Source organism: Alexandromys fortis, unplaced genomic scaffold (genome assembly GCF_014885135.2).
Source record: "Alexandromys fortis isolate MF-2015 unplaced genomic scaffold, M_Fortis_MF-2015_v1.1 scaffold_100_3062768_6864082, whole genome shotgun sequence".
Lineage (NCBI taxonomy): Eukaryota > Metazoa > Chordata > Mammalia > Rodentia > Cricetidae > Alexandromys > Alexandromys fortis.
This window is the reverse complement of record NW_026067993.1, coordinates 2,616,951-2,638,344: the sequence shown is the minus strand read 5'-3', so window position 1 is coordinate 2,638,344 and position 21,394 is coordinate 2,616,951. Positions and strand designations below refer to the sequence as shown.

General features: G+C 44.6%; 1 protein-coding gene across 1 annotated transcript; it reads right to left on the bottom strand.

The window, feature by feature from the left end:
* Nucleotides 1–5,959: 5,959 nt before the first annotated feature.
* Nucleotides 5,960–6,598, bottom strand: LOC126512295 (peptidyl-prolyl cis-trans isomerase A-like). The gene has a single exon (XM_050159987.1). The coding sequence runs from the start codon at nucleotides 6,569–6,571 to the stop codon at nucleotides 6,077–6,079; it is 495 nt and encodes a 164-aa protein (XP_050015944.1). The 5' UTR covers nucleotides 6,572–6,598; the 3' UTR covers nucleotides 5,960–6,076.
* Nucleotides 6,599–21,394: the final 14,796 nt, after the last annotated feature.

The following is a 21,394-nucleotide window of genomic DNA, read 5'->3' as shown; positions in this document are numbered from 1 at the left end:
ATCTTATATATATCCATTTATACATCCATCCATCATCATCCATCTATATGTCTATCATCTATCCATCTCTCCACCTCCCTTTTTAAAGAGCTCCAGCTGGGCACTCATTACGTACTCCAAACTGCTCTTACCCTCTTGGAAATCCTCCTGCCTCAGCCTTTCAAGAGCTGCAATTACAGTCATGAGTCACTTTGGCCAGCTTCCCTGGTATTCTCGAGAAGAAGACTATTGGCAATGCAATCGCCAACTGTACACCCAATGATATTCAGGGTGTCTGCTGTTGTATTTCTCCCAGTCACCAAACTGAAAGATGACAAGATGCTTTACCACCCGTGGCAGCGCCAGCTATCTCAACAGTCTGGCAAGGGAAGTCCTACAGTTGCCTCCCAGATTTCCACACTTGCTGCATTTCCACTCTGGGTCCTAGAGAAAGAGAAGCAACGATGCTAATTATGCCACCGGGTGCTGACAGATCCTTGGGCACCTTGTGAATCACCGAAGAAAGCTTCAGTCACACTATCGTTTTCGCGTTCGGCAAAGTGTGTTGTAACTACTTCTTTGGAAACCTAGAATCTCAAATGATATGGACAGTAACCAGATGAACCAGAATTTTCCATTGCCTAGAATACTCCATTCCCTGGCTGCTTTCTGTAAACAGGGACTTGCTTTAACATTAGAATAATAATAAGCTACAGTGACTAGATAGTCGTCGTCTGTGACTTGCTAACTGTCCGGTGGTGTGTCAGTCAGTCGTAGGATTGCTGTCCAGGTATTACGGGGACCCAATCAGATCCCATTTCAGAAATCATGGGCGGTGTTTCCATGGAGCTCTGCCCAAAAAGAGGTGATCTAAATCTTACATCAGAGATGTACATCAGCAGGGAGCTTTGCCTAGAACACTGTGACCTACAAAACCCTCCTGAGGAGCTCAGAATACACAATCAGTTTCAGAGACATCAGGTGACCTTGTGCAAGGCATCCCGCATATATTGCCTTGCTTACTTTGCTGTGCCCCCCGAAAATATAAGCCACTGCCTCTGTAAACACCTTGGCCAGCAGCACCCCAACCTGGGAGCGAGCAGGCTGGCTTTCACTGCGCTGTTTTTTCAATGGCTTGTCTGTTGGTGTTTTTAAGGCAGCCCACTCCTTCCAGCAATCATCCTGTTGCCTGTGCAGTCTGGAAAGGCGCACACTGATTCGCAAGGGGAAATGCTGCCCAGTGCGCAGACTGGGGGCAGCATCCTCACTGTGTCTCCTGGAGGGCCTCTCGTTTCCTTTTGATAGCTTTTAACCAAGGATGCTCGAGTATGGCCAGGAAGGATTCGGCTGACCCTGATCTGTAACTTCTCTCTTTCATGGAGAGAGACAGCTGCACAAGGCAATTTGCCCCCGTTCCTTTTGTCCGAGCTGCTAAGGACCTCAAAATCATGCTGCATGCATCATTAAAATTATTCTTATTGTGGGTTTTCTTCCTCCAACGGTTCTCCTCTCCCATGACAAGGTCTTAAGCTTTTGTTCGTGCCTTAGTGATCACTGTACCCTTTTTGGAAATAGGAGTCTGCGGGTAAAAATTCAGGCTAATAAATCTTATGACAGATTTCCAGATAAGAACACTGGGATGCTTAATCTGTATTCTCTGGTTGTTTGCTAGTGCTTCACGGCCAGCACAGGTTAGCCATTAATATTCTAATGTCTATAGGTAAGGCAAAATGATGAATCTTTGAATAGTTCTTTCCATCTATAAGGCAAATACTTCCCCATGCATGATCTCATTTTGTAAGTAGTGATTGCACTGTCCTGATGGGGAAAGAGAAGTTTAAGAGATTAGGTGGCTAGCAGGAGGTCAAGGAGAAGCTTGGACCTTCTAATGCTAAATTGGGTTCTGTTGGAGTTTTCCCTCGGTACCACCAGTTTCGCATGGACTTCTCTATAAGCCAGCACCTTCTTAACATTCCTGAGCAAGCTTTTTTGAATATGTCAACTAGAAGTAAGCAAATGTGCTGTCTTAGTGGATCTTTACCATCTTGAGATGGCCTGTGAAATGTCTGGAAACAACTCATGGCTCCCTGGAGGAGACCCGAGTTCCCTGTTACTCAGGGTTTCATGTTTCAGTCTCCGATTAAGCTTTCCCCAACACCTAACTGTCATATGGTAGCTTGTTGGGAGAGTCAAGGAGAAGAATGGCTATGAGTTGTTGGGGCTTCTTGGTGAGAAAACACATGATAAGATCTCAGGGTCACATGGTTCCACTAAGTGGTTCAGTTGGCTGATTTCCTTTAAATGTGACTCTGAAAACAAGGTGTTGGGAGGCACTGCATTTGTGATTCTGTTTTCTGTCATTTCAGGTCCCTCAGCCACTGCCAAGGACTTGGTGAAATGCTTTGGTGATGGTCCAGAGGATCCAATGCCTGTAGAACCATCTGGAAACCCGTGCATCGTGATGTTGTGTCTGATCCCTCTTCTCTAGATGAGGCTAGACCCCATTCTGGCTTTTAATTAGGCCCTAGATCCTGCCCACAGTCTGGGGGCTGGAGAGGCTAATCTCAAAGGGCCAGATATGAGTCAGTTTCCACACTCAACATCAGGCGTGTGGCTTCCTGAAGCACAGACGAGGAAGTGCTGAATTTCAAAGAGCGAGTCTTTTTTTTTTTCTTTGCATACCATATCCGGAACTGAAACCACCGATTCATTTCACTTAAGATCTCACACTTAACTCAGATCATCAATTACATTCCAGAGATAAGATACTAACGCTTCACCGGCCCAGTCCTTGTCTCCCCTGACTACCCCTTTTCTGTTGCTATGTTATTGGAGGATTCTTCCTTATCGACTTCCCCACTCTGTGTCTGAACAGCACAGACTGTGTGGAAGGCTTGTCTCCCCCGCTCCCCCACCCCCCACACAATGGTGTTTATGACCTGGGAGCTCAATATCCAGACACCTGCCGAGAGAAAAAGTGAAGCTCAGAACTTTCCACTTTCCCTGCCAGTCACCTCGGCTATCTGCGAGTGTGGCCAGCAGGCCATATGTTCAGTTGTCCCATGCCTGGGGATAAGTGGCTTGGGGAGAGTGACAGGCCACCTCATTAACTCGTGACAGCGGTTAAAGGACGGAGTCTGCGGACAGATTCATGCAAAGCACCCTCAGGAAGAATGAGGCAACGGAAAACAGACACATCCTCTAGGTGCCGTCTGCAGCATCAGCTTGCTGGCAGGAGGAAGGACTCCTGTCGTACATAGCACAGGACAACTTTACAAACAACTTTCACATCCTTTCTCTCTCTTGATTCTTACCAGAACTTGTGAAATCAGTCACACAAGCCTTACCCTCTCCACTTTAGAGATGACGGGACCCGATGCTAATGAGAGTGGGAAGATGGGCCTGCGCAGTAACAGTGAGAACTCCAGAGACACCAGGGCTATGGTTCCTAGGCCAGTGTTCCAGTTACTTCCATCTAACCTTACATAGAACGCTTTATTGCACCATCACCCATGAGCTAATGCTACAGGCACTTGGTGACTTCTTAAATTTCGGGATCTTAGAGGTCAGGCCTCCCTGGCTATTTGGTCATTACATTGACACAATCCTGCTAGGCCTCGGTTTTCATTACTCAAAAGATGAAGAAATGGTATTAAATTTCGTGTTGCTTTCATTTCAAATACCCTGTGGATAATGCATGCGTGACTGCTGAATTCAAAGTGTTTGCTCTGGAGTATGAGTTCCCAGAATGGAAGTACTGTTGGGCAAACATGCTAACCTGACCTCCATGGCAAAATAAGTTCGTAAAAAGCACCATTATTCACAACAGTGCTTATCTCCAGTCCTGTTTAAGACTTCACACATCTACGAGAGGGTCTACAGACATGCAGCATTCCTCCGTCTCAGTCCTAGACCCTGGATCTCACGGAATAAGCATTCCATGGTGCTACGTGACAAGCCATAAAGCATCCCCAATGATCCCATTGGGCTCTCAAAGCAGTAGCATACATTCTGACCTAGATTTCACAACCACTTTCAGCCTCTAAACCTCCACACTCACCCCTGCTAGCGTTGTACGTTCTAGACTATGCAGTGTTATCCTCCAAGTCCAGTGCCTCCTGAAGTTAAGCGATTCCAGCCATCCAATCTGAACCCTATCACACCAGCCACAGAAGCTTTGTGTCGAAAAAGAAAACCCACAACCCATCTGAAAGCAAAGATTTCCACATGCCACCTGAGTTTAGGAACAGAGACAGTGCCTTGTGTTGTCTTGGTCCTTTACTGCCCTTTTATTTGCCCAGAGAGCAGAACCCTATCATTCCCTTTCAGCGAGAGAGGAGAGATAAGCTTGCCTAAGTTCTCGTCTACTTGCTGCCATTCTGTTCCCATTGCCATTCTAGAATCTTCCCCATTCAAAGAAAGGAATTCTAGATCTCTGGAGAAATTCATGGGAAACCAACTGGGACATTTTCCTATCCTGCAACTGTCTTGCTTTCTCTTCCCATTTTGCACCCGTCCTGTTGCCTCTGTCGGAGGGCTTCCGGGATGAGGCTCTCACTAACTACAGAGCGGTGCAGTTCCATGTTCTATCAGCTTAGATTTTTCAGAAGTTCTTAACTGTCATCTGGATAGTAGCAATTTCCCCCTTCCGGTTAGCTTTGGTCAAGTCCGATCTACACCCAGAATGTGCAGAACGTATGGTCTCTAGTTTGTCAGGTTTCTCCCTTTCTCTGAAACCATTATCTTCAAGGTCCAATGAGCTGCAAGCCTTTCCAGATCCACAACCTCAACCCTCCTATCCCATTTTTAGCTCTCTCTTCTGATCTCATCTGCTCTGGAGGGCAAGTTTTCGGGATGTCACAGATATGGATGACCTCACACACCATGGGGCGTCCATTCAAAGTTGAGACGTGAGCTTAGGTCAACAAACAACACCGAAAAACGTAGTGCTCCTACTTCTGCTCATAGACAGAACTGGTCTGTGGTTGCAGATTCTCAACCTAGTGACACAATAAGACATAAATCAGCTTCAGTTCTAGACTGTGCCATGCAGGATCTAGGACTGGGTGATGCAAAGGAAACTTCTGGATGAAAGACGGCTGTACCACACAGACCCCTTACACCGGCCACCAAAGCAGGGCTACTGCTTAGTTGGTAGAGTGCTTGCCTAGCGTGCAGGATGTCCTGGGTTAGACCCCAGCAACACACATGTCATGTGGTGGAACATGCCTGTAATCCCAATACTTAGGAGGTGGCGCCAGGAAGATAGCTATAAAGTGCGTTCATGAGACCAGACTGTGATGCTTGATTCACTGTTTCAAAAACAAAACAAAATTTTGTATATTCTGTTTTATTGAAAACAAAAACAAAAACAGTTGAAAAACCTGGTTTTCACTTTTCCTTGAGTTGAGGTTCTGCGGTGTTTTCATCCATTCGGCCCTTGAAGATTTAACCCAGACATTTCCCTTTTATTGTGTTATTAGTCTACCTTCCTATCTTGTCGGGTCAAAACTATTCATCACACCATCGTGTTTTAATTATTTTATGAGCACATTGATGTTTCTGAGGTCATTATTATGGGTGAGAGTTTCAACCTTTTGTCTTGTTATCAGAATCCTGGACTGTGATTCAAACATCTATCCCTGAATGACATTGGGCAACTCTTGTTCTCTCTTTGCTGTTTTATAATCATGAAGAGATTTGGGGATAAACAAGATAATCCCTAAGAACCTAATCTTGGCCAGCATCTAGCAACTGCATACCCTTATCACCAAGGAACTGCAAACCCTTATCACCAAGGAATCAAAGAAACAAAGTCGAATCCAGGAGGGCAATCTTTTCCTCATGGCCTGGCACCCTTTGGTGGGTGAAAAATACCCAAGCACTATCTTTTTTTTTCTTACTTAGTTTTTATTCATAATCATAACCTTAACTCTGTAATCCAGCTAGACTTGAAGGGGAATGAGGAAAATATGTAACCCAAAGAACTTCAGTGAGAGCAGAGATTACAGGGTACTGCGAGCAGATGGGGCTGGGGTACTCTCCTGAGCTACAGAAGGAATGGTCTGGTGGGTAAGAAGCCCGCAAGTCAAAAGAATTAGAGTTGTCCACAGTCGGAAATGGTGATCTTCTTGCTGGTCTTGCCATTCCTGGACCCAAAACGCTCCATGGCTTCCACAATGTTCATGCCTTCTTTCACCTTCCCAAAGACCACATGTTTGCCATCCAGCCACTCCGTCTTGGTGGTGCAGATAAAAAACTGGGAACCGTTTGTGTTTGGTCCAGCATTTGCCATGGACAAGATGTCAGGACCTGTATGCTTCAGGATGAAGTTCTCATCCTCAAATTTTTCTCCGTAGATGGATCTGCCGCCAGTGCCGTTATGGCGTGTGAAGTCACCACCCTGGCACATGAATCCTGGAATAATCCTGTGAAAGGAAGAACCCTTATATCCAAATCCTTTCTCTCCAGTGCTCAGAGCATGAGAGTTTTCTGCTGTCTTTGGAACTTTGTCTGCAAACAGCTCGAAGGAGACGCGGCCCAAGGGCTCGCCATCGGCCGCGATGTCGAAGAACACGGTGGTGTTGACCATGGCTGCAGCAAGCGGTGAGAGGGGACAGCGGCGTCTGCAAAGCCCCAAGCTCTATCTTTTAATCTAAAGGACAAACAGCCCATGGCCACTCATGACAAGCACCATGACAATCAGTATTTTTTTTCTACTGTAGAAACTCTGCTTGGTTTAAGTGAAGAAAAATTTGAGAGAAAGTTCAAGTCTTGAAACTGCTAATGTCTTCCTGTTATAGAATGTGGGACACCTTGGGGGCGGGGAACAATAAGCCAGACAGTCATTCTTAGGGGTAACCTCTTTGGTTTATGTAAAATATGTGACTCAAAGCAAATTTGCTCTTGTAGCCTGTGGTGCCCAAAGGAGGACTTATCCCACCTTAAAAGTAATTGTGCTTTTCATAAATTTAATCAGTTGCAATTTTGCATTTTATGTTGTGATAGCTAATTTCCAAAGGAAAGATCATTTACAAACCACATAAATGATGACGCTTTTGGAAAAGAAAAAAAAAGGTTGAAAAGGAAAGCCCACGACTCCTACAAGTAAAGATTTCAGTATGAACTTGCCTACTGTTTGTATTTTACACCCACAGTCTTGAGTCTATTATCTCCAGAGCAATTTCAGTTTCCAAAGAGCATTGGTAGACTCTTGTGCTAGGGGCTTTGGATAAACAGTCTAGTTTCTGCAGAAAGGAATTGTGTGTGTGTGTGTGTGTATCTATTTCTCTCTGCATGTCTCTCTGTGTCTCTATCTCTGTGTATCTGTGTGAGGTTCTTTGTGTGTACGTGTGTCTGAGTGTGCATTCATGTCTCTCTTTCTATCTGTCTCTGTTCGTCTGTGTATCTGTGTGCATGTGTGTGAGTGTGCATGCATGTCTCTGTGTCTCTGTCTCTCTCTCTTGTGTGTGTGCGTGCATGTGCGCGCATGTGTATTGAGACACAGACTGAGTGAGAAAAGCTGTTGGGCAGAGGGAGAGAAAATATGACAGAAAATCCTTGACCCATCATGGCTCTTCCTCCACAGTATCATTTGAGACTACAAGGACCTTGTAGGCACTTTCATTCAAGCCCCAAGAAGAAAATGTCTCGGGAAGTTCTGTGTACGAGTGCTAATGCATGTTGATTTCCTAGTTATACACAAAAGCCTATGAAGCTGATGCTCGCAGCCCATTTTCCAGATTCTTTTTTCAAAAGGTGAATGACACTGGCGTAAGCTCTCAAGCTCCTTTTCTTACCCTGAATTAAAATTTCAGCTGACCATCATCACAACCTCATATATGCTTCTTCAGCGAGATGGGATCTCAGATTCTTTTGAATGCCCTGTCTTCATTTTTCACCATTGCTGTGATTAAAAAACAAAAAAAAAAAAAAAAAAAAACAAAAAAACCAGTGAAAGCAACTTATGCTCGAGCATAGCTCAAGGTCCAGTCCATCATGGATGGTCAGAAAAGTCAAGGCCCTGGGAGCTGGGAGCTGGGAGCTTGTGGCCACATCGTGTCTACAGTTGAGGAACACAGAGGCCTGAATGCACGCTATGATTCAGTTCCCTCTCTAACATTTATAAAATCCATAGTCCTCTACTCAGGAAATGATGGCGCCTGCAATTAAGAAGGGTCTTTTCATGTTAAGTAATGAAATCAAGATACTTCCCCACATTAACACTAACCGTCAAACTACCTGAAGCTTTCTTAGAGCACCAAAGTCTCCGCCTTAAGTCACAGAAATGGACAGATGTCAAATAGTAGAAGATTCTAAGCTGCTGGTCAAAGCTGTATTGAATTTACACTGTTTTCCCATTGCATAAAGAAGGCTTCAGCACTTTGTGAATCTTATGGGAAAAGGATACAGCAAGTGCCTCTGATAAGGTACGACCAGCTAATGTGCCTATCAAATTGGTAATCACCACCAAGGTGGGGCCTTGGAAACTAGAAGAGAATCTACTCCTGCCACTTTGCTAAACTAGCGTAATTCCTAACTTCATTCTAAATACTTCTCCCTGTACCTACAGATAACTGTATCTCCGACCCTTCATGCTTCTTCTAGCAGTAGATGGAAGTCATTACAGAAGCCACAACTGGTCAAATGCAGAGGCCAACTGTGCGGTGACCAGACCCAATTAATACGTTGACACCTCATCCCTGCACTTGAGGTTCAGGAAGTGTCACAGAAGAGGGGGCTGGAAAATAGTAAGAGTCAGGGGACCAGGACAGCTGCTGTGTAACAGCCGGAAAAACAAAAAGAGGGCACAAAATAGGGACAACAAGGAATAGACTTGGTTGGAGTTAGGGGGAACAGCTGGGGTGAATATGACCAAGATATTTTGCATGAAATTTTCTAAGAAATAACCAAAAATGCATTTTTAAAGAAATAAAGATAATCCGCTAAGGTTCATCCACTTTAGCCTTTTCCAGCAGAATGTGGTGATGTGACTCAGATAGAGCCCTACACACCCCGCCAAAAGAACAAAGGAAAAAGTAAGTTAATTGAATTAATTAAGTGGAAATCAACTCAGCATAGATGACTCCTAAATGAGATGCCTCTCTGCTACCCCGTTCTAATTTCTGGCACTGTGTTATAAAATGATGATTCCTAAAAAAAATAAAGTTGGTCTGGTTATATTTGGACTAAACATTTGATATGGGTTTGAGTGAGTCCTCAGGCTTGAGGATGAGTTCCAAGGTACTAGATGACAGGTGGCCTCTATTTTTGGTTACAACTCAACGCGTGTGCCTACCAAGGCATGGGGAGATGAATTAGTTGGTTGGCATCACCAGAAGAACATGAGTCATCCTTCTCCCCAGCAATAAATCCAGTGTGCCTGGCACAGGGCATTTGCAATGCAGAGAGGCAGCAGAGATTGGTGCATGCTTGCCTGCCTCTGCCCCTCTTCTTTAATCCCTTCCCAAGCTGGCAGAAAACGTTGCGTTGTCCTTGCAATGATGGTCAAGGATTTGTGAGTAGAGGCTTTTTTTTTTTTTTATCTTACTGTTGCTGGTGGCTGAAGGAGGGGGAGAACGAGGACCGTCTGGGTAGATGGAGTGATAAGTAGGCAGAGACACGAGGTCCAGGCGTGTGTCCCAGCCATGATTTTGACTCTGCGTGACTTTGGACATGACACCTCTCTCTAGGGACTCCATTTCTCCTTCTGAAACTTGAAGGGGCTCCCTTTCTACTTGCAGGCTTTGCCGAACCCGCGAGCTTACCAAGTCTTTCTCTAATGTGGTGCTGTGCTTGCTCAAGCAAGCAGCAGTTTAAATTTTTCTCACCTCGGCTAACAGTTTTGACAGAACCAGGTAGCAGTCACTGGAAGCACCCCAAGAGTAGAGTCAAAAGAGCAAGCTCAGCTTGAGTCTCAGCTCAACACCCAGGTGATTATGAGTTAATTCCCGGCTTGTTTGTTTATTTTCCAGACAGGACCTATCTCTGTAGTCCTTGTTCCCCTCAAACCCATAGTGATCCTCTTGCCTCAGCCTCCTGAATACCGGGATTAAACATGCACCATCGTGTCTGGCTTAATTCCCTTTTGGAATCTTCAATTCTTTCTTTAGTCAGACAAGTCAGTTATAATGTCTAGTTCAAAGTCATCTTGTGTGTCGGTACACACAAGGAAACTCTGGGAAACCGAGAAGCTGAAGGAACTGGTCCGTTGGACATGAGGACTTGCTGATTTCCCATGAAGACACGCATGATCTACAGGTTCAGGATCAAGAGCAACAAATGTAAAGAGGCAGATGTTCTCTCTGAGCTGCTGTGTGTGCTCTTCTGACCATGAGAGTTACGCCAGCGGCTGGCACATAAACTTTTTCCTTAGCATCAAGTCCCCTCAGCATCAAGTCTTCCTAATCCAATAGGAGGCATGGTCTGCCTTCCATCTTATGCCTTCCTTTCTCCTACTCCTTTTCACTGAAGGCCTGATCAGAATGTCAAATCAAATCTCCAGTTCAGACTTGAACCTTTCTTTCTCATTCTTGTAGATTGTTAAAGGGAAACAGCTCATGGATGGAGTTCTCCCCATCCCTTCCCTTCCCCTTTGACTTGAGGTCAGTGCAGTTGGCCCCTAAGGCAATCAAAATTCTTGACCAGAAAGACTTTCTGTCTTCAAGTGTTTTCTTGGTACCAGATTTCTGGGTAATCAGCAGGTACACTGGCATTTTGGGGTGGTAAAGCTGAAGCTATCTGATCGAAATGATACATTTGGTGCAAAACTTGGCCTTTCATGCTAATCCACAAGTTTATTCAGCTATGAAAAGCTTCAAAAATGTGTTATTAGCTTCAGTCTTCCATAGTATAGAGTGTGGGAACAGCACTCTGCAGAAGAGAATGGCTGTGTGGTATCATTTAGACTAGAAACAGGACATTCAAAGAGCATCAAGACCACATTTATCTTTGGATAGATGAAGAAATGGAGGCCCAATGCTGACGGACTTCTTGAATTAAAGCACCATTGCTGACTTGCATAACTTCTGAGCCTAAGTGTGCGGCTCGTTTCACAAGATCCCATAAAATACGCACAGTATGGAAACCACGTGAAATCGAGATTTGAGGTTAGCTGATAAAACATGGGTTGTCCAGAGGCCTTGAACCAGACCGGTGACTCATTGCAGTGAGCATTTGCTAGCAAAGCTGATAGGACAAAAGGGCCTAGTACGTGACACACCGAGGCTCCCAATGCCTCTAAGACAAATAAAGAGCTGTTGGAGAGGCGGAAAGACAGAGGAGCAAAACGGGCTTTTTGTTTGGTTGGTTGCTTTGGTTTCACTTTAATGTTTGGTTTTTCAATTTTCATTTTTTGAGAGGGATGTCGCAAGGGTGAAGGGCAGCTATGGAGTGATATAGATATAAATAATTTGCATTAGTATAGACTCTGCTTTATTGATAGAGATTTAAGGTCAGTTTTGTTATATGTATATGTATTTCTGATCTTGATTAAGGTATTGTGATTGTGTAGTTCATGTAAAAATGTAATATATATAGATTGTTAATGAATAATCATTAATAATAGTCAAGTTTGTAGTCATGTTAGTTAGATTTTCTAGATATATATTTCAGTTAGATCAGCATTCTTCATATCTTTTAAAGACTACGGAATATGCCATTTAATGTTTTAATAACTTAGAACTTTTCATGACAATGAGACACTCTGCTCCTGGCAGCACCAATCTACTTCAAGAGGTAGATGGGCATCGAAGAGGATCCTTATGGAGTTTGATAGCCATTTGAACAAGAAACTGTTCTTGCCTGGACTGTTGCATAAACTGGACACAAAAAACCCGCACAGAGAGGACTGCTGAACTTGCCTAAAGGTGAGATGGCCTTTTGAAGTTCCTGATTCATGAAAGAGTCTGCAAGACATTCTTCAGGACAAGCAGATAGTGACTGCCTTTGAAATTTCCTGCTTTGTGAAAATGTCTGCTGGAAACTATGGGCCTGTAGGCTGAATATGGATGCCCCAACAGTACAGAGGAACTTTGGGTGATTAAGTTTAAAAAAAAAAAAACGGGTCATTGTAGTTACCATACATCTCGGTAAATAAATTTACATTACCGTTTCCGAACTCCCGTTTACCCTATCAAAGCCACGTGAGGTATTCCTGTGCACAGCGTGATGAATGTACAACTGTTTTGTGACAGAGGTTTGGGATGTATGGCCATAGGCAGAGGCTAACTACACAGATTTATGTTTCATCCAACCCTGAAGGCTGGATAAGCCTTGGAAAGGGCAGTTTGCTAATCTCAGGAGGCAGCTTGTCTGTGGCGATCCAAAGTTGGGCCTGACTGGGTGAACGTTAAGCCAAGAAATGCAAGGGCTTATGTGTGCCTTGGGCTCAAAGCCTGCTGCCTACTGCAGGCTAAGCTGCCTTTCAGGTCAGCGGTGTGCTTCAAATGTTTAGTAACTGGTTCCCAGACAGGAAGTCCTCATCTGCTTCTGTTTGCCAATGGCCTTGGTGAAAAAAACACCTCCAACAATGGCAGAGTTCAAGTTGGTAATGGGACATCTTTGGACATAAAATTTGGAAGACCCACAAGCTATACGTCATTGTATACTCTCTCCAGCATACCAAGGACTGATAACGTAAGCAACATCAAGTGTATACTTACTAATACTAAGTCAAAATAAATAGGAAGCATTTACTATTGTTTTGCTAATTCTTTTGTTGTGTGAATTAACTATTGTAAATTAATATTAAGATTTAAAATAATCTTTCAAGCCAACTGACTGAGCCTCTGAAATTCACCAATCAGCTCTTGTGACCTGGAGGAAGCTAGCTCTCGATGGTCCTTTTTCTGTACAGTCATGGGTTCGGAACCAGCCTATTGATCAGCCAGTTGTGTCACATCAGGTGATGCTCCCGAACTTCTTGGAACTTTGGTTCTCTCATCTATTGAGGGTGACAACAGTAATGATATCATCATGGTTATTCTGTGTGGTGAGTAAATGAGTTAGCAAGAACAGAGTAAAGAAAGCTCAGCAAATCATTGCTGGTTCATTCTCAAAACAAATTCAGGTGCTCAATATTTTGCAAGAAATATGTATGTATGTATGTATCTGTCTTAAGACAGGGTCTTCCCCGCACCCCAGAGACAGGGTTTCTCTGTAGCTTTGTAGCTTTCCTGGAACTAGCCCTTGTAGACCAGGCTGGCCTCGAACTCACAGAGATCCACCTGCCTCTGCCTCCTGAGTGTTGAGATTAAAGTCATGCGCTACCACTGCCCGGCTGAAATAGGGTCTTACTCATAGCCCAGGCTAACATAGAATCCACTGTGTAACCCAGGCTGATCCTTCAACTTCTGATCCTACTGTCCACAGAATGCTGGGATAACATGTGCAGCCACCCCCCTCCAATAAATAGCATTTTTTAAAATAGCACCCTATTCAGAAATTACTCTTGCCCTGCCTTCAAGAAGCTGATTGGAATATAAGACAGAGGCAGCAAAATAAAATGCAGATTAACGTGTGACCAGATCACTTAGAAGCAAAGAGTGTAGTTGTAGTAATATTTTGTTTGTAATCTAATCTAACATATAAAGTTTGCCTGAAGATTAGAGTGCAGGGCTAAGCCACTAGTTAGCCATAGAAGCCAGATGGTTGTGGCACACACCTTTAATCCCAGCACTCAGGAGAGAGAGGCAGGCAGATCTCTGTGAGTTTAATGCCACCCTGAGCTACACAAGATTGAACCTGTCTAAAACAGAAATAGAGTTCATACAAAGGTGATCCCAGGACTTAGGATCACACACCTTTAATCCCAGCACTAGGGAAGTGGAGACAGGAGTGATGTGGCTGGACAGAAAGAGGGGGAAAAGGCAGAAAAGAGACAAGAGCTCAGATACAGTCTGAGGATTCAGCCTGAGCCTGAGGTCTGGGGATTCGTAGGGACAAAGATTTGAAGGGACAGGATGGCCCCTTTGTCTGAGCGTTGGTAGAGGTAAGAACTCTCTAGTGGTTGTCTCCTCTGCTTCTCTGATCTTTCAACATTAACCCGTATATCTAACTCTGGGTTTTTATTATTAAGAACAATTAGAATTGGTGCTACACATTGGTAAGCAAGGGCAAGAGGGATCAGGAAGGATTTGTGAAGACAACCACATGCAGCTCAAGCATTTCAGAGCAGATATGGCTATTCAGAGAGACACTGGCCACCCAAGAGGAGTCCAGAAGAGAACGAATGATGAAGACGAAGAACCTGGTAGACCCATATGACTTTCAGTACGATAGAACAAAGCTTATGAAAAGGAGTGGTGGAGGCAACATCAAAAAGACAACTTCCAGATGCTGCTAGCCCAAAAGCTAAGGAGTTTTCTTTATACTTACCCGGGAAACCAATGGCTTGAGAGAAATAATTATCTCTGGTAGATGACATAAATCATTCAAAATACCTGGCTGTTGGGTAACTATGGATGATAACTGCGAAGAACTACACGGAAGCAAAGATATTTGTAAACTAAACAAATCTCCCCTCTAGGAGGAAATGCGCTGTGTTCAGGAATGGAAAGTGGCATTAGAATTCTTCACTGACCACTTTAGAAACCAGTATGGTGGTTTCTCAGAAAATTGGGAATCAATCAATGTAAAGACCCAGCAATACCAATCTTATAACCATAGGAAACACAAGCATACCACAAAGACACTTGTTCAACTATGTTCATAGCAGCATTATTTGTAATAGACAGAGCCTGGAAACAACCTGGATGCCCTCAACTAAAGAAAGGATAAAGAAAATGTGGTACATTTACACAATGGAGTATTACTCAGTGGTTAAAAAAGAAAGAAAGAAAACAATGAAATCTTGAAATCTGCAGGCAAATGGATAGAACTAAAAAATACCATGCTGAATGTGGAAACGCAGAAAGACAAACATGGTATAGATTCACTCAGAAGTGGATATTAGACCTAATCCAGGCTACAATCCACAGCCCCAGAGAAGCTGGGTAAAAAGGAAGAGGACATGTGTGGAGGGATCCAGGAGAGGGAAAGAGTTAAGATCTGGGCCAATTGGGAAGGGGAGTAGAAGGGAGGTGATGGGGCATGGGAATGTGAGGGCTCGAGATGGCCCAGCTGGGGGAGGGGCAGAGAGGAGGAGAAATGAAAGAGATCTTGATAGAGAGAGACATGGGGTTAGAGAGAAACAGATGTGTGAGAAATTCCAAGGAATCCACAAGGATGACCCCAGCTAATATTCCTAGCAATGGTGGAGAGGGTGCCTGAACTGGCCTTCCTCTATAATCAGATTAATGACCACCCTAATGGCCACCATAGAACCTACCACCAGTAACTGATGGAAGCAGATGCAGTGACCCAGAGCCAAGCACTGGGCTGAGCTCCTGGAGTTCAGCTGCAGAGAGGGAGGAGGAATCACATGCACAAGGGGGCAGGGTTCAAGATCATGATAGGGAAAACCACAGAGACAGCTGACCTGAGCTGGTGGGAGCACATGGACTCTGGGCTGACAGCTGGGGATCCTGCATGGGACCAAACTAAGCCCTTTGAATGTGGATGACAGCTATGTGGTTTGATCTGTTGGGAGGGCCCTGGCAGTGAGACCAGGACTTACTGGGTGCATGAACAGGCTTTTTGGAGCCCATTCCCTATGGTGGGATACCTTGCTCAGCATTGTATCAACCTTGTTGGTAAAGTGGGGAGGGGCTTAGTGCTGCCTCAACTAGGTATACCAGAATTTGCTGAGTCACCAAAGGAGGCCTTACCTCCTCTAAGGAGTGGATGGGGGGGAGGGGAAGCAGGAAAAGAGAAGGGAGGAGAAACTGGGGCTAGTATGTAAAATTTTAAATTTTTTAAATAAAATAGAGAATTCTTAGTCATTTATTTACAGGCTTTTGTAAACACTGGGAAGGTTCTAGCCAAGGGCAGTATTTCAAGGGTTCTGAGTTATCTGCTGTGCCCCTCTTGCATTACGGTTCACATGCGAAATTGTCATGTGACTTACATCTTTATCTGCTCCAGTCTGAAGCTTCTATGTCTAGGCTTGGGTTATGAACATTCCTTCCTAAGGAAAGGTCAGGCCTTGCATAAGTACCATCAATGCAAAGCCCCGCTCAGAGTGGCCCAAGCGGAAAGGTGTGCAAAAGTCACTGAACTATTACTGCTGACGGGAATGCTGGCAGTTTTCTGAAAAAGCAATGGCCTTAAACGTTCTCACAGAGAAACCTTGGTGTGTGGTTCTAGGGCCTTTTCCTCCTGGCTAATAAAACCCTGAAGATGTAAGCCTGCTTTGAGTCAGCAGGCAGGCTGGAATACTCCCACCCAAAGCGCGCGCGCACGCGCACACACACACACCACACACACACACACGCACACATATGGGTGCACACACTTGACCTCATCAGACATGGTGGGTATGGTTAACTCCTCCTCCTCACATCCACCCCCATGGAACATCTGGAGGTGGAACTGGGGAAGGCGCCTCTATCAGATGAGTGCAAGCTGATGTGAGGTTTCGGGTCCTCGACACAGGCAGGGTACCACAGCCACACTTGGTCAACACTATAGCACCAGAGGAAGGGTGAACTCTTACTTTTAAGCTGAAAGTTCCCAGGTTCAAAGACTGCTTCATCAACTGCTCTCTCCAGCTGAAGCTTCAGGATGAAAGCTTGCGAAGATGGTGCCACTTTGGGAACAAGGCCTGGTGATTGAATTTGGAGCCTTTCTCCACAGCGTCAGTCTCTTGCCCAGAGTGAAATGATTTAGCAATTATGCCAAAGAGATGTGGCATTTCCTTCCCTCAACATATAAGAAATATTGAAATTCAGAGACAAGCCATGACTTGCCCAAGTTGCCTGGATGGCTAAGGAGATGAGCAGGATTTGTGATAAGGTCATTGCCTTCCAAGATCAGGCAGGCTCTTGAGAGACTGGGTCAAAGACTACTGTCCTGTAGCCAAATCCTAGCACTGGGATAGACAGCGTTAGCATATAAACTAGGAAATGACATTGTGCTATCCTCAATTAGGCAAGCCTCACACTGGAGTCATAATAATACGGGGTTCACCTTGTCATACTGAATAACATGTCCCGTTGAAGGGCAGAAGAACCTGTTTCTGCTTTTATAGCAGCTACTATCAGGTACCTATCCTTGTACCCACTCATTTACATCTTATAAGAAATATTTTTGAGGCTGTCCCAGGCCCTGTTCTCAACACAAGGGACACAGTGTTGTATGCAAAACCATAAGTAATGATGATATCATGTAGCTTACATAAATTGGTGGCTCCCCATGTATACACTTGAAGATAATCTATAATGACACAGCAATATGACACATATGTAGCTTCCCCCTTTTCTACCTCCTTGAAGTGTGAACCCATCAGGGGTAGGAGTCCCACCTAATCTACTTATAAATCTTAATTACACCAGTAATTTACTGTTTGTGTGATCTGTGAGGTCTCAGATACTTCTAAGAACTAGAGCTGATTTGGGTCCCTCCTCTCATTTCCTAACCAGCTATAAAGAAAACTCTGTTCTTTAGCTTGGCTGATGAGACCACATGTATAGCAACCTCACATCTTCTACCCACAAATATCGGGTGTCCCCTACCTGACTTGGTTTCTTCCCCTCAACTACCTTAGTTTGCCCTTCTCTCGGGTGTTGGTGTCTTCAGTCCTGAGCATCCCAGATAAAGTGTTTCTGATCACTTTAAAGTTCCTCAGTTGCCAGCTAAGGAAGGTCTGGGCCCCAACAGGTTGCCAATAGAGGGATTCTGAGAGAAAGACTTGCTTTGATTTGCATAAAACAAAGTCTAAACACTTGGAACTAAATAGGAGAAAGAAAAGCAAGCAGGAGCTCATTCTAGGGCAGCGAGGGGGCTATCTGATCAGATAAAACTTTCGACAACTGGAAAAGTTCCCAGAAGACAAGTACCACATCAATAACGAGGCTGGGAAGTCACACATGGGGTGGAGAGGATCGCTATGAAGTGTTCCTTCAGCCCCGTCTTCTACATCCCTCCACTCTTCATCATTAGAATCACGGCTATACCAAATCCATGCATCTCTGTTCATCTTCCTTAGTTCTCAGGTTACAGTAACAATGCTGACCTGAGGCAAATGGCTCTCTTCTAACTTAACTTTCTTCAGACTCCACGTGATTACACATATGCCTGTCGCAATCCCCTTCCGACTGTAGGCTAATATCCCATGAAATTAGTACGGCATTCAAGACCCTTCACCATGAAAGTCTACCACACTAGCCTTGAGTCTAATCTTGAGCCCATTTCTATCACACTCCTGCTTCCTTTGTCTGCTGAACGTGGAACTTCTAAAATTCCCATTTCCCTCATATCCACAGTAGTCTCCACACTGTTCCAATACCATCGGCACTCCCGCCATCTAAACCCTCGTGCCTTGGAGTGTATCTGTGGACTTCATTGTCATCTGCCCTGTGCATGCTCAGATGATCTTCACTGAGTAGAAGTCATTTTTTTCTTACAGGAAATGGAAGAGCATACTGGCCAAGAACATTGAAAGTGAACTACTTTATGTGAGTCCTAGCTTTGCCACTGGCTGATGGAGACATTAGTCGAGCACTAGCCCTTCATAGCACCTGTACGTCGGGAGCAGCGAAGGCCCTACCTCATGAGACTTACATGAGCTGGGTTTTGTACTCACTTCTGGGCCAGTTAAACAGCTATCTACTCGGGTTGTGACTGTTGATTTCCTAATGTGCCTTTATCTCTCCCTCCTCCATGAATAATAATTCTATTTTCCATGTATGAAGCACTTTAGAGTTTACCAAGACCTCTTACGCGAGTTTTCACATTCAGTCAGCCCAGTTCAATGCGAGGTAGGTGTTGCTATTGTCTGAGCCTTTGGGTGACACAGGTAATGCATTTGCGGCGGGGAAGGTGACAGGCCCTTGATGATTCTGGTTTTCTATGCACAGTGTGATCAACATTCTCTTCCAAGGCTCAAGCCTTGGAACAGTTGGGATGCTGTTTGCCACATCATCTCCACCCAAGAGTTCCATACAGGTCCTTGCAGACCCAACGCCTTGTTCTGGTTCCTGCTGAGCCTGAGTAGTACATCAGTTGCACTTCTGGGTCAGCTGGGGAGGCAGGGATGGGCTGGTTCACACACTCCCTGGAGGCTTCGTGGTTTCATTTCACCTCTGCTGCTGATTGCTCTGTGACCTTTGTGCTCTGTCTGTATGTAGACCTTTCTCCCTGCAAGACACCACGTAACAACAGAATCGCTAAGGAAAAGAAATAACTTGCCCAAGGACTCCACTACCATCTGTGCTCCTCCTCGGGGCAGGTGCTGAGTAAATAAGGACAGGCTGGGTCTGCTTTCCAAAAGCACAAAGCTTGGTTTGCTCCTACTCACTGCCTCTGATGAGACATGTGTCTGCCACATGCTAGGCGCTTCATAAATGCTTCCTGGAGAAGTGACCGAGGAAATGGCTGTCCTCTCAGCCAGTCCCAAGTTGAGGTGCAGATTGCCAGGCCAGGGCATCACTCACTGCTCCCACTTCGGGACTCCCAGTGAGATCTGAGGAGTAGCTCATTGGCGGTGAGGCTCACGGTAGGCAAAGGCATGACAGGCATTTCGTGGTTTTCTGTTTATTGTCTTTGAGTTACGCGTGGATTTCAACTCACTATGTACAGCGTCTTCCCATACCTCTCTCCTCATGAGACGGATCATCAGAGGGTCCTACTCAGGAGCAGCACTGACAGATCCAGAAAGAGTTTCTGCAACTTTTAGACTGTCTGAAATATCCAGCGACACATATCGACTGCTAATAGATACCTTAGTATGTTTCAGGGTTCTCCCCTACACACCTAAATTTTAGTTCATTTTATAGTGTCCAAGCTTGAAGCCTTGGAGGCAATTTGTCTTAATAAACCCTTTATGGAACAGATACAAAGCTGAGAGTAAGGTCAGGTGCCGTGGCATGTGTGAGAGGCCCCAGAAGACAACAAACCCACGAATCAGAGGGAGAATGCACAGTGCTGATATTTACATGGTTTCTCCAGAGTCTCTTCTTTGTCTATGCAGACCTTGGCTCTCCAATGCTAGCTCTGAGTCTGACCCTTCTCAGAAATTCCTTTTCAGCCAAATATTGCTGACAACTGGCTTGATGTCAGAGACCCTTCTCATGTTACACAGCCCCAGGTTCACAGCTTGGAGAACTCTATATGGCTCAGAGGAGGAAAGAGCCCATGGCCTTGGGATAACGGGGCGGGATGTGGAGCTGGCCTCTCACCGGTGGGCCATCCTCTTCCTTTGGGCTCCACATATTCCAATATGAAAGATGCTTATGGGGTGGATGAATAGAAGACTTATGAACACAGTAATCAGTCACTTGTGAGAGCCAAATCTGACAAAAATTCACCCCAGAGTCTCCTCAGGAGAAGTATTGTTTTTAGTCATCATGGTGACCTGCTAGAACTCTCTCTACTTGACACCTGATGCATGCATGAAGAAAAGCTAAGAACATCTAACCTCTGTTTGCTTTCTCTCATGTTAATCTTTATCCAACTGGAATGGTTCAAAGAACCACAAAGAAAGAAATCCAACCCATCCTAAAACCACACTTAGAGATGACCAGGAGTTAACATCTTGGTTGAGTGTTCACTTTTCAGTCTTTTTAGTCAAAGAATATATACAATTTTTAATAACTATCCTCAACAAATGGCTTAGAAATGTTTCTTTTTTTCTTCATTTAATAGTAAATCACAACTATCTAACCCAATGAATATACCAAAGGAGAGAATGAACATAACATTTCAACAGTATTTAATCCTTTGAGATTCCTAAACAGTGCCTTCCACTGTTTTTCTCAGGGGCCGAGAGAAGCTATTTGCCATCTTATGCCCAAGATTTCCTATCTAAATTGACTAAGGTACTGATGTTGTTAAATGTGAGCAGTTGTAAGGCTTGATAGTACAGACCTATAATCCCAGTTTCAGGAATCTACAGCAGGAGGATTGCAGATTTAAAGGTCTGTCTGTGCTACAGAAGAAGTTCAGGGACAGAGAAAGAACAAACTTTTGTCTTAAAATGAAAAGTAAAAACCAAATATGAGTGAGTACATCCCATGTTCCTCTTTTTGGGTCTGGCTTACCTCACTCAGAATACTGTTTTGTGTGTGTGTGTGTGTGTGTGTGTGTGTGTTTTCTTTTTTTAAAATTAATTTATTTATTTATTAAAGATTTCTGTCTCTTCCCCACCGCCACCTCCCCTTTCCCTCCCCCTCCCCCAATCAAGTCCCCCTCCCTCGTCAGCCCAAAAAACAATCAGGGTTCTCTGCCCTGTGGGAAGTCCAAGGACCACCCACCTCCATCCAGGTCTAGTAAGGTGAGCATCCACGAAACTGCCTAGGCTCCCACGAAACCAATAGGT

Coding starts and splice junctions, on each gene's coding strand:
- LOC126512295 (XM_050159987.1), bottom strand. CDS start 6,571: ATGGTCAACACCACCGTGTTCTTCGACATCGCGGCCGATGGCGAGCCC.